The sequence below is a fragment of the Bombina bombina genome, chromosome 1, assembly GCF_027579735.1.
Source record: "Bombina bombina isolate aBomBom1 chromosome 1, aBomBom1.pri, whole genome shotgun sequence".
In the NCBI taxonomy this organism is placed as follows: Eukaryota; Metazoa; Chordata; class Amphibia; order Anura; family Bombinatoridae; genus Bombina; species Bombina bombina.
Window position 1 is genome coordinate 65,177,925 of NC_069499.1, and position 18,621 is coordinate 65,196,545.

Here is an 18,621-nt window from a genome sequence, read left to right on the forward strand (position 1 = left end):
ACTAGAAGTGTTCAGCTAGTTTACAGTAGGGCATTGCTGCTTTGGAGCAGACATAACTATGTGTTTAATCCCTTTGCAGGGGTGACAAATACTTATATACAAGCAATAGTGCTTATATACAAGCAATAGTGCAATGTTAAAATGTCACACATTACAGCTCTTTCTTGTGCCACTGTTATGTCCCTTTAATCAACTTCTAAAAAAGTTAGAATTATTATCTAGACTGAAAATGAGAAAATATGTAAATCTAGAGGTTTCTATGTATTTGTGTGTCTGCAGGAATTAATATCAGTGCGTACTGCCTGGGTGATTAACCTGTTTTCTTATTTACAATAGTTAATGCTTGCCAGGGAGACACAGCTGAACTGTTAAAGAGAAAAAGAGACTTAGCAGTCACCCTCACACAAACTGACCTTGGGCCACCGTGACCGGATGCTACTTATAGGGCCAGCTGTGAAAGACAGAGAGCTGAGGTTCTCACTTCCTGGTAGCTCTGCTCATTGTGACTATCTGTAGCATCAGAATATTGTGAAGCACTCTTGGTATTCTTAGTTGAAAGCTAAACCTAGGTAGGCTTAAATGCTAATTTCTAAGGCCGCCTCTTATCTGAATGCATTTGACAATTCTTCGCAGCTAGAGGGCGTTAGTTTATGTGTGCCATATAGATAGCTATGTGCTCACGTCCGTGGAGTTGCTTATGAGAGGGCACCGATTGGCTTAAATGCAAGTCTGTCAAAATAACTTAAATAAGGGGGCAGTCTGCAGAGGCTTATATACAAGGTAATCACAGAGGTAAAAAGTGTATTAATATAACCGTGTTGGTTATGTAAAACTGAGGAATGTTAATAAAGGAATAATCCGTCTTTTTAAACAAAAAAGAAATTCTGGGAGTAGACTGTCACTTTAACTTGTAATTTACTTAAATCAGTCACGTTTCCTGAAGTCCTGAGAATTTGCACAATGAATAGGTATTGTCATCAGACTTTCTGGTATGTCACTTTTTTCTGTGCAACACAGTGATGTTAATATTTATCTTCTTCAGTTATTACTATAAAGTGAAACATCACAGCTAGTTATTATTTGAGAAAGAATTTCCTCCTTTAGTAAGAGACCCTAGCGGGAAGACGGACTAAAGCAATAAGCAGCTACTGTCATTTCTCGTTCTTACGCTGCAGTTTCATAAATACCTGAAGGGGCCAATTTCTTTGAAAACATTTACATTTTTTTTTTTACTACAGCAGGAGGGAATTAGGGTGAAATATATATCTGGGTAATAACAAGTGACTATTCCCAGCACCGCGGTGCCCCTATCTCTGTTAAGCCTTTCAGTTTTGGTCACTAAAACACCAGAGGGTCCTACAGAGCGTTGCTGTTGATTTTCAGTTTTATGTACAGATTATTTGGCGCAGTTCTGTTCTTGGTAGAGTGCTGCATTTAGTTTAAAGCCCAATTCCCTATGAGGACTGTATTATACAGAGTAATTATTAATAGTATATGCATGTTTCCTTTATACATATTCTAAAATAAACTTACCCTATTACAGAAGTAACTAGCTGCTCTAAAATGGGATTTTTTTTATTTTTATATAAAGGACGCTGAGAACGATCCAGCCTATCAGAGGCCAGCTCGAGCCATTGTTCGGTAACAGCCTGCTGTACGCTTGTTGCCTTAGGGCTGCTCATGTCTCTTTTCCAAGGCAACAAGCAATCGGAAGCACCCTGACATTAAAAATAATAGCTTGGACACTATGGCCTCCGATTGGCTGTATTGCTGCAGCCTATTTTTTTCCCCCAAAGGAAAAAAGCAGCATAAAAAGGAGCAGCTGAGAGGTTGCACAAGCATTTAACAGGATAAGTTTCCTATAATGTACACCAAAATAATGAATGTGACATATCAGGAGGCAGAGACTTTCTAAATACTCCATAAAAACAAAATTTATGCCTACCTGATAAATCTCTTACTTTCCGGGCATAGAAAGTCCACAACTTTATTCCAATTACTAGTGGGATATTCAACACCTGACCAGCAGGAGTAGGCAAAGAGCACCCCGGCAAAACTGTTAAAGGGACACTGAGCCCAATTTTTTTTCTTTCATGATTCAGATAGAGCATGCAATTTGAATCAACTTTCTAATTTACTTCTATGATCAATTTTTCTTTGCTCTTTATTTGAAAAAGAAGGCATCTAAACTAAGGAGCCAGAACATTTTTGGTTCAGAACCACGGACAGCACTTGTTTATTGGTGCTGTCCAATCAGCAAGGACAACCCAGGTTGTTCACCAAAAATGGGCCGGCATCTAAACTTCTTGCTTTTCAAATAAACATACCAAGAGAATGAAGAAAATTTGATAATAGGAGTAAATTAGAAAATTGCTTAAAATTGCATGCTCTATCTGAATCGCGAAAGAAAAAAAATGAGTTCAGTGTCCCTTTAAGTGTAACTTCCCTTACCCATAATCCCCAGTCATTCAACCGAGGGAAAATGTAAAAAGAAGAAACACAAAGATATAGAGCTGCCTGAGGTTTACTCAAGCAACAAGCAGCTACTGTCATTTCTCGTTCTAATGCTGCAGTTTTATAAATACCTGAAGTGGCCAAATGAAAACATTTTTTTTACTACAGCAGGAGGGAATTAGGGTGAAATTATAAAACCCTAACTGCCAAATTATATTAAAAAGAGGGCGGGGTCGTGGACTCTCCATGCCCGGAAATAATAAATAAATTTATCAAGTAAGAATACATTGGCATGGAGAGTCCACGACTTCATTCCAATTAATAGTGGGAACCAATACACAAGCTAGAGGATACAGAATGAAAAGGGAGGGAGAACAACGCAGGAGGCACCACCACTTGAAGAATCTTTCTCCCAAAAGAGGCCTCAGCTGAGGCAAAAGTATCAAATTTGTAGAATTTGAAAAAAGTATGCAAAGAGGACCATGTTGCCGCCATGCAAATCTGTTCCACAGAAGCTTCATTTTTGAAAGCCAAGGATGAGGAGACAGCCCTAGTGGAATGAGCCGTAATTCTCTCAGGAGGCAGCTGTCCAGCTGTCTCATAAGCTAAACGAATAATACTTCTTAGCCAGAGGGAAAGGGAAGTAGAATTGACCTTCTGACCTTTACGCTTGCCAGGAAAACCACAAAGAGGGTAGAACATTGCCGAAAATCTTTAGTTGCTTGGTGGTAAAATTTTAGAGCACGCACAACATCCAGGTTATGCAGCAAACGTTTTTTCTGAGAAGAAGGATTAGGACAAAAAGAAGGAACAACAATTTCCTGATTAATGTTTCGATCCAACACAACCTTAGGGAGAAAACGTAACTTAGTACGAAGGACCGCCTTATCTGCATGAAAAATAAGGTACGGGGAATCACACTGCAGAGCCGAAAGCTCAGACACTCTGCGAGCAGAAAAAACAAAACCTTCCAAGATAACAATTTGATATTAACAGAATGCATCGGCTCAAACGGAGCCTGCTGCAAAACCTTAAGAACAAGGTTAAGACTCCAAGGAGGAGCAACAGGTTTAAACACAGGCCTGATTCTGACCAGGGCCTAAACAAAAGCTTGAACATCTGGCAAATCAGCCAGGCGTTTGTGCAAAAGAATAGACAGTGCAGATATCTAACCCTTCAGAGTACTGACTGACAACCCTTTCTCCAGACCATCCTAAAGAAAGGACAAAATATGGGGAATCCTCATCAGAAAAACTACGTCTAGACAAAACTAGGCGTTCAATTTCCAAGCAGTCAGCTTCAGAGAATCCAGGTTTGGATGGAGGAACGGACCCTGAATTAGAAGGTCTTTCCTCAGAGGTAACCTCCAAGGTGGAAGAGATGACATGCTCACCAAATGCACGAACCAGATCTCCTGCGAGGCCATGCCAGGGCTATTAGAATTACAGATGTTCTCTCTTGTTTGATACAAGCAATTACTTGTGGAAGAAGAGCAAACAGAGGAAACAGGTATGCCAGAGAGAAGATCCAAGGAACTGCTAGAGCGTCTATCTGAGCGGCCTAAGGATCTCTTGACCTTGAACCGTACTTTGGAAGCTTGGCATTTTGACGAGACGCCATCAGATTCAATTCCGGAACCCACCATCTGAGTGTTATCCTTGAGAACACTTCCGGATGGAGAGCCCACTCCCCGGGGTGAAAAGTCTGTCTGCTCAGAAAATCCGCCTCCCAGTTGTCTACTCCTGGAATGTGGATGGCAGATAGGAGACAATCGTGAGCTTCTGCCCAATGCAGAATGAGAGTCACCTCCTTCATGGCCAAAGAACTCAGAGTTCCTCCCTGGTGGTTGATGTGAGCATCTGAGGTGATGTTATCTGACTGGAATCTCAACTCTAAGATGTTTATGGGAAGAGAAGACTCCTCCCCGGTCCATAGGCCCTGAGCTTTTAGAGAGCCCCAAACTGCTCCCCAGCCTAACAGGCTGGCGTCCGTAGTCACAATCATCCAGGAAGGTCTCAGGAAGCAAGTGCCCGAGGCAGATGTTCCTGTGAAATCCACCACAAAAGAGAGTCTCTTGTTAGGGGATCCAGATCTATCTTCTGTGATAAATCTGAATGGTCTCTGTTCCATTGACTGAGCATGCATAGTTGCAGTGGTCTCAGATGGAACCGAGCAAAAGGAATGATATCCATGGAAGCAACCATCAGACCAATCACCTCCATGCATTGAGCCACTGATGGATGAATAGCAGACTGGAGAGAAAGGCACGAAGTAAGAAGATTGGATTTATTGACATCCGTCCCAAAAATCTTCATGGACAGGGAATCTATGATTGTCCCTAAGAAACACACCCTTGGAGCTGGAACAAGGGAACTCTTTTACAGAGTCACTTTCCATTCGTGGGAACTTAGAAAAGACAACATCTTGAGATTTTGCTAGTTGAAAAGATGACGCCTGAACCAAGATGTTGTCTATGTAAGGAGCCACCACAACTCCCTGAGAACTAACCACCGCCAAAAGGGTCCCCAGAACCTTTGTGAATTTTCTGGGAGCTGTGGCAAGACCAAACGGAAGAGCAACAAACTGGAAATGTGTGTCCAAAAAGGCAAATCTTTGAAACTGGTGATGATCCCTGTGAATGGGAAGATGAAGATATGCATCCTTCAGGTCTATGGTCGTCATGAACTGACCTTCCTGAACCAATGGAAGAATGGAACGAATAGTTTCCATCTTGAAGGACGGAACCCTGAGGAATTTGTTGAGGCACTTTAGGTCTAGAATGGGACGGATAGTTCCCTCCTTTTTGGGAACCACAAATAGATTTGAATAGAATCCTTGACACTGTTCCTCTACAGGAACTGGAACAATTACTCCCAGGGAGGATAGGTCCTCTATGCAGTTTAAGAAGGCCTCCCTCTTTACCTGGTTTGTGGATAGTCTTGACAGGAGAAATCTGCCCCTTGGAGGGCAAGACTTGAATCCTATTCTGTAACCCTGGGATACTATGTCCACAGCCCACGGGTCTGGGACATTGCGTATCCAAGCTTGCTGAAGAAGAGAAAACTATAACAAGTATATAAAACACACTTGTGAAAAATAAGAAACAAAATATTCACATGGAAAGTATGTGATAGATGAAAAAGAATGTGCGTTCTAATGTTGTGCTAATCAAAAAATGCAAGCTGAAGTGTTGTGACACGGAAGATGGCTAGAATTCTATCTAAACTGCAGCGTAACAGATAAATATCCCAAAAGAAAAAGACAAAGGATATAGGATTAACAAATTGAAAGTGCTTGTCGAGAAAGGCGATTCTCAGGAACTGGTGATGATCCCTGGGAATGGGGACATGAAGATACGCGTCCTTCAGGTCTATGGTCGTCATGAATTGACCCTCTTGGACTAAAGGAAGAATGGAACGAATGGTTTCCCTTTTGAAGGACGGTACCCTGAGAAATTTGTTGAGACATTTTAGGTTTAAAATGGGTCAAAAAGTTCCCTCTTTTTTGGGGAACCACAAACAGATTTGAATAGAATCCTAGACCCTGTTCCCTTACTGGGACCGGAACAATTACTCCCAGGGAGGAAAGGTCATGAACGCAGCTTAAGAATGCCTCTTTTTACCTAATCTGCAGATAAACTTGAGAGGAGGAATCTACCCCTGGGAGGACAAGTCTTGAATTCTATTTTGTAACCCTGAGACACTATGTCCACAGCCCAAGGGTCTGGGACATTGTGTATCCAAGCTTGTCGAAACAAGGAAAGTCTGTACCCCACTTGATCCAATCCTGGACCGGGGGCGGACCCTTCATGCTGACATAGTCTCAGATGAAGGCTTCTTTAATTGTTTCCCTATTCCAAGTCTGATTGGATTTTCAGAGGAGGAAGACTTTTGACCTTTGAAGTAAGAAAAGGAACAAAAAATTGAATTAAGGCACCCCTTAGGTCTATTCGTTTTGTCTTGCGGTAGAAAGGACCCCTTAGCACCCGTAATTTCAGAAATTATCTCCACCAGACCAGGAACAAACAGGGTCTTACCCTTGTAAGGTAGCGACAAGAGCTTGGACTTGGAGGTAACATCAGCCAACCAAGAATTTAGCCACAGAGCCCTGCGAGCTAAAACAGTGAAGCCAGACATCTTGGCTCCCAGTCTAATGACTTGCATTTTGGAATTGGCCAGTTTGAGAGCCTTGATCCTATCTTGGATTTCCTCTAACGGAGTCTCCTCTAAAATCAACTTGGACAAAGCATCACACTAATAAAATGCTGCACTTACTGTTACTGTTACAGTAGCAATACAAACAGCAGGTTGCCATTGTAGTCCCTGATGAACATACATTTTCTTTAAAACAGCCTCCAGCTTTTTGTCCATGGGATCCTTAAAAAAACAGCTATCCTCTATAGGAATCGTGGTTCTCTTGGCCAGAGTAGAAATAGCTCCTTCCACCTTAGGCACAATGAGCCATGAGCCCCCAATGGAGTCAGCAACAGGAAACATCTTTTTAAAAACAGGAAGAGGGGGGAAAAAGGAATCCCTGGCTTGTCCCATTCCTATGCTATAATCTCCGAAACCCGGTCTGGAACAGGAAACACTTCCACAGAGGAAGGAACATCATAGTATTTATTAAGTTTACTAGACTTTTTAGGGTTGACAGCGACAGAAGAATCGGAGTCGTCCAAAGTAGTCAGTACCTCCTTAAGAAGTAAACGAAGGTGGTTAAGCTTAAATCTGAAGTTTACTTCTTCAGAGTCAGTCAAAGGATTTACGCTGTCAGAATCTGAGATCTCACCCTCAGAAGCAACAGAGGTATCTTCCTCATCCGACTTATGGGAGAAGTCAACCATCGCAGAAGAAGATGGAACAGGCACCTTATCAGAAATATGCTTTGATTTCCTCTTGCGCTTACCCGCCATGGGAAAAGCATCTAAAGCCACAGACACCGCAGAAGATATCTGTGCAGCAAAATCTACAGGCAAATACATGCCTCCAGGAGGCTGAGAGGAACCGCAGCGCACTGTATGTGATGCCATTGAGGCTTGGGACGTTTGAGGACAAAGCTTTGGCATATCCTGACCAGCATTATCCTGAGAGACAATAGGCTCAAAAGGGAATAATTTATCTTTAAATTTTAAGGTTCTATCTAAACATGAGGAGCAAAATTGCATAGGCAAAACAATTTGGGTCTCTAAGCACAATAAACATTTGTCAAAATAAACAGACTCAAGTTCAGTGTCCATAGCTGAATAATTAAAGGAATGAACACAAATAAAAAAAATGACAACCACCACTCTAAGAAAACGTTTTTAGCCTCAGAGCGCCAAAAACACCAAGTAAAAAATAAAAAAATTGCGCCTCTACACCTGACAGTCTGAGGTGCCCTACATGAACAAATCGCTTCTTTTCCACTCCTAACGGAAAACACTTGCATCAGTACTACACCGCTCCGCTCAGAGTCTCAAGCGGAAGAGCCGACAGTCACATGACCAGCTCAAAAAGAACTGTGCAATAACTTTAAAGCTCACGTCTCTTAGAGTAAATTAACACTGGAAAGTGAAAATTGAGCCGTTATCACAAACATCCTAATAAAAGGAATAAATCTATGCCATCCTTCCTCAGTTAAATAAAAACCTCTTGAGCCACAGAGTTATCATCCCATAAACAGCAAGGGAAGATATTAACCCCTTAGTCGCCACATACAAAATGTGCACACTGCCCCAGAACAAACCCTCCATAAAGGATTTTATATATGTCCCAGAAATCCAATGCAGAGATACATAGTGCAAGTCTCCAGTACCTAGGAGGCAAAAGCACTTATCTGCAAATCCAGCTGTCGGGCAGGAAGAGAGCTCACAAGGCGTGAAAGGACACATACTCCTTACAGAGACCTGTAGAAAAAAAAGAACAGAGTAACCAACTCTGACTTTCTATAACTAGGGTAGCAATTATGTTAGAAAACAAAGCAAGGACCACCTCACCACTTTCCAACTGCTTAAAAGCCACCACTACTCTTACTCAAGAGATTGACAAGGACACAGCTAAACTCCAATCCTCGTTTGCAGGGAAAAGTACCCATAAAAGGAATAAAAATCTTCAGACACCAACTTCACGTCCTCCATTTACAGAGGCAAAGAGAATGACTGGGGGTTATGGGTAAGGGAAGTGACACTTAACAGCTCTGCTGGGGTGCTCTTTGCCTCCTCCTGCTGGCCAGGAGAGAATATCCCACTATTAATTGGAATGACGACTTGGACTCTCCATGTCTTAGGAAAGAAATCACACATTCTGTCTGAATCATGAAAGAAAACGTTTTGGTTTTATGTCCCTTTAACCATTTGCCAAGTTAATCAAGAGCATTTCGAAGTCCATAATTTGACTCAAAAACCAACAGTGTCTGTCCATTTACATTTGGCAACAAATTGTATTCAGTATCCTATAATTACGATGCCAGGGATTTCCAGTCAAGTAGGAAGAAGGCCATTATTTACTAATATTAAAATAATGCAGATACGGTCAAACTAAGTGTCAGGGAATCCCCAAAGAGCCCACTGTCAGTAAACGGCTGCACCTACTTTTACATTCTTTAGCAACAGTATTATCTATTTCCTGTAGCCTTAGTTTAGATAAATATATTTCAAACAAAAACAAACTCAAGGTAAGCAATAATGAGTAAAAGCCTGAAAAATCCTTCACAACAAAAACAGTGTTTCCGCTGCACAGTGGGATTCTGGGTGAGGATATACAATAAGGTGAAGCACTGAGCAGGGTGTCTGACCATCCTTTCCAGAAATCCCCTGGTGCTTTGGAAACACGGTTTAATGAGGTTTTCTGTGGAAGACATTGCCTATTTTGTCTCAGTATCAGCATGTACTACACAATTATTTTATAAGAATAAGGACAAAACTGTACAAGAAAGGAACAGTAGAATGGTTGAGTATAAAAACTAAAAACAAAATTAAACTTTATTTAAACGTGGGACACAAACATGAATAAAACAGGGGACATTGCAGTCTTACTCATGGAGAAATAACTATATTCTGTGGAGATAACCTGCACATAGTCTATAGCAATTAACACTTGCTGTATGTCCCGAGCAAACATAACTATTGCTAAGGCGGTGAGTAAAGCGCTAGGGGAAGAGGTACAGAGATGGCAGCAAATACAGACATTCAGAAGAAGGAAGCCAAAACTGCCAGGGAAACTACAGAATAGGAAAGGACAAGGAGAGAGGTGACATGGGGCAGTTAGGGGAAAGGAAATCAGGCAGAGCAAAGTGTACAAGAAACAGCGATGAGACAACAAAAGGAAGTGATGATAAATACAAATATCCAAGAAGGACTGGGAACGGTATATACAGAAGGTCCAGCTACTCCAAACCACAGAACAAGTGTTCAGTAAAGAAGAAAGACAAATAAATAGACAGGTTTGCCTACACACACGCAGCTAGTCAGTAAGACATGTAGCCAGTCAGGTGGGTTAAAAGAGAAATATGTAAATAAGCAGTTAGGCGGGAATACAGGCAGGCAGTCAGGTGAGCAAACAGTTAAACATGGGTACAGACAGGCAGTCAGGTGAGCAAACAGTTAAACATGGGTACAGACAGGCAGTCAGGTGAGCAAACAGTTAAACATGGGTACAGGCAGGCAGTCAGGTGAGCAAACAGTTAAACATGGGTACAGACAGGCAGTCAGGTGAGCAAACAGTTAAACATGGGTACAGACAGGCAGTCAGGTGAGCAAATTGACAAATATGAAAAAGGGCAGTTAGGCAGGGATGCAGGCAGTCAGGTGAGCAAAAAGGTAAACAGGGGTACAGGCAGGCAGTCAGGTGAGCAAACAGTTAAACATGGGTACAGACAGGCAGTCAGGTGAGCAAATTGACAAATATGAAAAAGGTCAGTTAGGCAGGGATGCAGGCAGTCAGGTGAGCTAAAAGGTAAACATGGGTACAGACAGGCAGTCAGGTGAGCAAACAGTTAAACAGGGGTACAGGCAGGCAGTCAGGTGAGCAAACAGTTAAACATGGGTACAGACAGGCAGTCAGGTGAGCAAATTGACAAATATGAAAATAAGCAGTTAGGCAAGGGTATAGACAGGCAGCGAGTTGGGTAAATTGATGATTAGGTAAACAAGTGGTTTGGTCAGGAGTACAGACAGACAGTGAATTGGGCCAATTGACAAATAGGTGAGCAAGCAGTTAAGCTGGGATACAGACAAACAGTTGGACAAATTGACAATTAGGTAAACACACAGTTAGGCTGGGGTACAGACAGATAGTGAGTTAGGCAAATCGACAAGTAGGTAAACAAGCAATTGGACAAAAATGCAGGCAGGCAGTCAGGTGGGCAAATTGACAAATGTGTGAACAAGGGATAAAGGCAGACGGGCAAATTGACAAATAGGTAAACAAGCAGTTGGCAGGTAGGTAGTCAAACAGGTTGGCAAATTGACAAATTGGTGATACAGGCAGATTGACAGTCAAACAGATGGACAAACAGACATAATTTAACAAGCAATTGGGAAGAGATAGAGACAGACAGACAGTTGGACAGATAGACAGGCGGTCACACATAAATAAACTTAAGACTAGATCTCAATTAAACAACAAATGGAGAAAGCAAAGTTTGTGTAGCAGCCTCAGTTGTGGAGCTGTTTTATCTTCCTTATTGTGGACTTTGGTCGCATAGTGGGTCATGTGGATGTTAGATGGACAGCAGTGAAGACTACTCAATAGTGGCCAAGGTTAGTACGATCTATTCAAAGTTAGGGTTACTAGTGGTGGGGAGCAGGTCATTGTTAGTGACAGTTGCAGTTTGGCGGCTGGGTCAGATGCAGTTAGGGTTACTAGTGGTGGGGAGCAGGTCATTGTTAGTGACAGTTGCAGTTTGGGGGCTGGGTCAGATGCAGTTAGGGTTACTAGTGGTGGGGAGCAGGTCATTGTTAGTGACCGTTGCAGTTTGGCGGCTGGGTCAGATGCAGTTAGGGTTACTAGTGGTGGGGAGCAGGTCATTGTTAGTGACAGTTGCAGTTTGGCGGCTGGGTCAGATGCAGTTAGGGTTACTAGTGGTGGGGAGCAGGTCATTGTTAGTGATCGTTGCAGTTTGGCGGCTGGGTCAGATGCAGTTAGGGTTACTAGTGGTGGGGAGCAGGTCATTGTTAGTGATCGTTGCAGTTTGGGGGCTGGGTCAGATGCAGTTAGGGTTACTAGTGGTGGGGAGCAGGTCATTGTTAGTGACCGTTGCAGTTTGGGGGCTGGGTCAGATGCAGTTAGGGTTACTAGTGGTGGGGAGCAGGTCATTGTTAGTGACCGTTGCAGTTTGGGGGCTGGGTCAGATGCAGTTAGGGTTACTAGTGGTGGGGAGCAGGTCATTGTTAGTGACCGTTGCAGTTTGGGGGCTGGGTCAGATGCAGTTAGGGTTACTAGTGTTGGGGAGCAGGTCATTGTTAGTGACAGTTGCAGTTTGGCGGCTGGGTCAGATGCAGTTAGGGTTATCTGTACTGGGCCTGGGTCGCAGTACTAAGGGGGATTAACTTATCTTCCTCACTGAGTTTTATGCTGGAATAAGACTGGTGTAAAACTTTACACTAAACTGTGGAAGCCTTAGCTGAAAATGGCAGAGCAAAGAGCCACACATTGTATCAACTGGCTTCTGAATCACTCTTACACATGCAGTAACAACAGGGATGTCTATTGAGTGACCCTCTCACCACAATAGCTGGCTCCACTGTGACCTATTCTTTATAGACTGATTAGTAAGAGACTCCTCATCAGCAATACAATTTATTTCTATGACATGTCACACTGGCAGTTCCACATAATGTAAGGAAGAAAAATGATTAAAGGGATACTAAACTTAAATTTGTTCTTTAATGATTCAGAAAGAGCAGCAATTTTAAGTAACTTTCTGATTCACTCCTATTATCAGTTATTCTTTTTTCTCTTGGTATCTTTATTTAAAAAGCAGGAATGTAAAGCTTAGGAACCGGCCCATTTTAGGTTCAGCACCCTGGATAACACTTGCTTATTGGCGGCTACATTTATCACCAATAAGCAAGCATAACCCAGGTTCTGAACCAAATATGCAGCGGCTCCTAAACTTTACATTCCTGCTTTTTAAATAAAGATAGCAAGAGAAAAAAAGAAAAATTGATAATAGGAGTGAATTAGAAATGAATCATTAAAGTAAAAAAATGGTTTTAGTATCCCTTTAATACAAGTAAATCCAGAAGTGTAATAGAGGAGACAGCAACTCAAAACTGTATTATCTATAAATCAATTTAATAAAAATAAAACAAAGTTGCAATATACAGCCATTATTTATCGTCTTAGGTCTTTGCTTTTACAATATTTCTATTGATTTACTTTTGCGATATGGAGGATTTTAATGTCAAACTGTTATTTCCACCATCATTTGAATGAATTTTGCTTTTACAATATAAAATACAATTTAGCATGTTATATGACAATTTGCTGTAGACTTTGTCCTAATCACTCCCTAGAGAGGCTGTACATAAAATTCGCTAACCTAAGCATGCTGCAAAATGATGAAAATTGTCAGAACCAGCTACTTATCCACCTTGATTGTAGCCTATTTGAACTAGCTGTGAGTTTGTGCACTGTAGTATTAGAATGTTTTGTACAAGTTTGCAGTATCTTGCAGCATACGTAGGCTGTAAAATTTGACTCTCTAGCAACAAGTGCAAAATCCACCAGAAAAAATGGTATATCAAGCACAAAGTCATCAACAAAAATTGTGTAGCACAAGCTCAAAGTCTACAATAAAAGCAAACAAAATAAATAATCATTGCAATGAGGTTTCATTTTCATAAATTTATGGGGAATTAAAGGAATAGTAAAGTCCAAATTAAACTTCCATGATTCAGATAGGGCATGTAATTTAAACAACTTTCTAATTTACTTGTATCATCAAATTTGCTTTATTTTCTTGTTTTTTTAGTTTAAAGCTAAACCTAGGTAGACTCATATGCTAAATTCTAAGCCCTTGAAGGCCGCCTCTTATCTGAATGCATTTTTCCACAGCTAGAGGGTGTTAGTTCATGTGTTTCATATAAATAGCGTTGTGCTCATGCACGTGGAGTTATTTAAGAGTCAGCACTAATTGCCTGAAATGCAAGGCTGACGATCTGAGATAAGGAGGCAGTCAGCAGAAGTTTAGATACAAGGTCATTACAGAGGTATAATGTATATTTCTATAACAGTGTTGGTTATGCAAAACTGGGGAATGGTAAATAAAGGGATTGTCTATATTTTTAAACCATGACATTTTTAGTGTTGACTATCCCTTTAAGATTAACTATATATGTCCTATTAACATAATTATACCTATTTAACACAGATACTCTAAATAATCACTTCTTCCCTGTGTTAAATGTCAACTGCATAGGATGAAATAAAAAAAATATTATACAGTAATTGTTAATTTGGTAGCAAGACTCATTACCTGGAGCTGGTGAATTTTTGTCTCATTATTCCGTAGCATATCCTTGTGTCGTTCAATTTCTATTTCAAAGTTACACATCTGTGTATGTAATACCTGGTAACTTTTATTCTTTTCAGAACTTTCATTCTGCAATACGGATACCTGGAAAAAAACAACAACTTTATTTAGCATTGGTGCACAGAAAAAAACATAATTTATGCTTACCTGATAAATTTATTTCTCTTGTGGTGTATCCAGTCCACGGATCATCCATTACTTGTGGGATATTCTCCTTCCCAACAGGAAGTTGCAAGAGGATCACCCACAGCAGAGCTGTCTATATAGCTCCTCCCCTAACTGCCACCTCTAGTCATTCGACCGAAGACAAGCAAGAGAAAGGAGAAACCATAGGGTGCAGTGGTGACTGTAGTTTAAAGTTAAAAAATACCTGCCTTAAAATGACAGGGCGGGCCGTGGACTGGATACACCACAAGAGAAATAAATTTATCAGGTAAGCATAAATTATGTTTTCTCTTGTAAGGTGTATCCAGTCCACGGATCATCCATTACTTGTGGGATACCAATACCAAAGCTAAAGTACACGGATGAAGGGAGGGACAAGGCAGGTACTTAAACGGAAGGAACCACTGCCTGTAAAACCGTTCTCCCAAAAATAGCCTCCGAAGAAGCAAAAGTATTGAATTTATAGAATTTTGAAAAAGTATGAAGCGAAGACCAAGTAGCCACCTTGCAAATCTGTTCCTCTGTCCACAGTAGACAACAAACAAAGCAGATGTTTGATGAAAATCTTTAGTAGCTTGTAAATAATACTTTAAAGCACGAATCACGTCAAGATTGTGTAAGAGACGTTCCTCCTTTGAAGAAGGATTAGGGCACAATGACGGAACAACAATCTCCTGATTGATATTCTTATTAGATACCACCTTAGGTAAAAACCCAGGTTTGGTACGCAAAACTACCTTATCTGCATGGAAGATCAGATAAGGGGAATCACATTGTAAGGCAGATAACTCGGAAACTCTATGAGCCGAGGAAATAGCTACCAAAAATAGAACTTTCCAAGATAAAAGCTTGATATCTATGGAATGAAGAGGTTCAAACGGAACCCCTTAAAGAACTTTAAGAACCAAATTTAAACTCCATGGCGGAGCAACAGGTTTAAACACAGGCTTGATTCTAACTAAAGCCTGACAAAATGCCTGAACGTCTGGAACATCCGCCAGACGCTTGTGCAAAAGAATAGACAGAGCAGAAATCTGTCCCTTTAAGGAACTAGCTGACAATCCTTTTTCCAATCCTCCTTGGAGAAAAGATAATATCCTAGGAATCCTGACTTTACTCCATGAGTAACCCTTGGATTCACACCAATAAAGATATTTACGCTATATCTTATGATAGATTTTCCTGGTGACAGGCTTTCGTGCCTGAATTAAGGTATCAATAACTGACTCGGAGAAGCCACGCTTTGATAAAATCAAGCGTTCAATCTCCAGGCAGTCAGTCTCAGAGAAATTAGATTTGGATGGTTGAAAGGACCCTGAAGTAGAAGGTCCTGTCTCAGAGGCAGAGTGGAAAGGATGACATGTCCACTAGCTCTGCATACCAAGTCCTGCGTGGCCACGCAGGCGCTATCAAGATCACCAATGCTATCTCCTGCTTGATTTTGGCAATCAGACGAGGGAGCAGAGGAAACGGTGGAAACACATAAGCCAGGTTGAAGGACCAAGGTGCTGCTAGAGCATCTATCAGCGTCGCCTTGGGATCCCTGGACCTGGATCCGTAACAAGGAAGTTTGAGATCCAGTTCTGGTTTGCCCCAACGATGAATCAATTGTGCAAACACCTCCGGATGGAGTTCCCACTCCCCCGGATGGAAAGTCTGACAACTTAGAAAATCCGCCTCCCAGTTCTCTACTCCTGGGATATGGATAGCTGATAGGTGGCAAGAGTGAATCTCTGCCCAACTAATTATCTTTGAAACTTCCAACATCGCTAGGGAACTCCTTGTTCCCCCTTGATGGTTGATGTAAGCCACAGTCGTGATGTTGTCCGACTGAAATCTGATGAACCTCATTGTCTCTAGCTGAGGCCAAGCTTGAAGAGCATTGAATATCGCTCTTAGTTCCAAAATGTTTATCGGAAGGAGTGTCTCCTCCTGAGTCCACGATTCCTGAGCCTTCAGGGAGTTCCAGACTGCCCCCCAGCCTAGAAGGCTGGCATCTGTCATTACAATTGTCCAATCTGGCCTGCGAAAGGTCATACCTTTGGACAGATGGACCCGAGATAGCCACCAGAGAAGAGAATCCCTGGTCTCTTGATCCAGATTTAGTAGAGGGGACAAATCTGGGTAATCCCCATTCCACTGACTGAGCATGCAGAGTTGCAGCGGTCTGAGATGCAGACGGGCAAACGGCACTATGTCCATTGCCGCTACCAGTAAGCCGATTACTTCCATACACTGAGCCACCGAAGGGTGAGAAGTGGAATAAAGAACATGGCAGGAATTTAGAAGTTTTGATAACCTGGTCTCTGTCAGGTAAATCCTCATTTCTACCGAATCTATTAGAGTTCCCAGAAAGGAAAATCTTGTGAGAGGGGATAGATCTTTTCTTCGTTCACTTTCCACCCATGCGACTTCAGAAATGACAGAACTATGTCCTTATGAGACTTGGCAATTTGGAAATTTGACGCCTGTATCAGAATGTCGTCTAAATAAGGGGCCACTGCTATGCCCCGCAGCCTTAGGACCGCCAGAAGTGACCCCAGAACCTTCGTAAAAAGATTCTTGGGGCTGTAGCTAACCCAAAGGGAAGAGCTACAAACTAGTAATGCCCGTCTAGAAAGGCAAACCTGAGAAACCGATGATGATCTTTGTGTATCGGAATGTAAAGATAAGTATCCTTTAAATCCACTGTAGTCCTGTATTGACCCTCCTGGATCATAGGTAGGATGGTTCGAATAGTCTCCATCTTGAATGATGGGACCCTGAGAAATTTGTTTAGGATCTTGAGATCTAAGATTGGTCTGAAGGTTCCCTCTTTTTTGGGAACCACAAACAGATTTGAATAGAATCCTTGTCCCTGTTCCTCCTTTGGAACTGGGTGGATCACTCCCATAACTAGAAGGTCTTGAACACAGTGTAAAAATGACTCTCTCTTTATCTGGTTTGCAGATAATTGTGAAAGGTGAAATCTCCCTTTTGGAGGAGAAGCTCTGAAGTCCAGAAGATATCCCTGGGATACAATTTCCAACGCCCAGGGATCCTGGAAATCTCTTGCCCAAGCCTGGGCGAAGAGCGAAAGTCTGCCCCCTACTAGATCCGTTACAGGATCGGGGGCCAATCCTTCATGCTGTCTTAGTGTAAAACAAAAACAAAAACAGAGGTCGCCACATGTGTAGATCAATATAACCAGAAAATCCAATAAAGGAGCGGAATAAGGGTACTCACAAACAAGGCGGCACTCTCTTGTGCCAGTAGGGGCGGGCTGGTTTTCAACAGCAAACCAGCTGGCTGTGTGTTGATCTCCCCCAGATGGGTTGGAAATACTTGTCTCCTGGATGACAGACTACGGCCAAAACTGCAGTGGAAGGAGGAGGAAGAGCTACAGTGCCCTTAGGTTACTGCTATGAGGGTAGTCACACCAACACCAGACTTATGTAAAAGTATAAAATCAGTATTTTATTATACAAAATAAAAATACCCAACGGTATAACAAATTACAGCTGGGTGATGACAACCTATCTCCCCATAGACCATACAATAAAGTGACGCGTTTATCGGGGAACACCCTGTTTCCTCAGGCTTGTATGTTCATTGTATACATGAATGCCCTTTATATAGGGCTCAGTAACCTAATGTTCAAATAAACCCTCCCCTTCCTTTACACAGATTGACCTATCATGTCCTTCCTTTCCCAACACTCCCCATTGTTGTGGTAGTGTGCTGTTCAATTAGTTAAAATTATATGTCACAACTATATTTTAATTTGTAGGACCTTATATACCTATGTGTCTCTAAAGGTCATATGGTAAAGAACAATTGGATCGATAATTGGCAGTTTCGATTGTGCCCTGTAGATATTGTTATCGTAGTAGAAAAGCTAACATTATGCTTTTATTAATTCACAGGGAAATTCAGAGTTCGTTCTGATCGTAGAAACCACAATGTTTAATCACTTTATTTATGATTATTCTTATTCACATGTGTATTTCATGCTGTATTGCCATGAGTCCATGATGTGTAATTCTGACTATTAGCGTAATGTATTAATTTATTTTTTGTTTATAGATCGCAACATTACAAATACATAAATAACCAATGGCATGATATTAATCACAATTCACGTTTTTCCATTGGTTCCTGAGTTAGATATGGGCGTAATCATCTCGCCCCTAGTAACCACAATAGGATAGAGATACATACGCTCGGGCCGTAGTGATCATGTGATCACGCGTCATCTCTTTTGACGTGGTAATTACGGCATTAGCCATTCGCTACACTTCCGATCACATGACACTACGTCATGATAACATTATTTGTAACATGCAGTATATAGCGTAACCAATGAGAATGACATACCAGGACAGGCCCCCAACATGGTCGTAATCCATTGGCTAGGCATGCAACATATGTTAGCTTTTCTACTACGATAACAATATCTACAGGGCACGATCGAAACTGCCAATTATCGATCCAATTGTTCTTTACCAT

General features: G+C 41.6%; 1 protein-coding gene across 2 annotated transcripts in view; it reads right to left on the minus strand.

Moving 5' to 3' along the window:
• TRAF3 (TNF receptor associated factor 3) overlaps positions 1 to 18,621 on the minus strand; it is a 346,334-nt gene that overhangs the window by 16,141 nt on the left and 311,572 nt on the right. For both annotated transcript variants that reach the window (XM_053697427.1, XM_053697428.1), the window contains exon 9: positions 13,912 to 14,052. In XM_053697427.1, the coding sequence (XP_053553402.1) occupies positions 13,912 to 14,052 (141 nt within the window). The remainder of the gene's footprint in view (positions 1 to 13,911; positions 14,053 to 18,621) is intronic.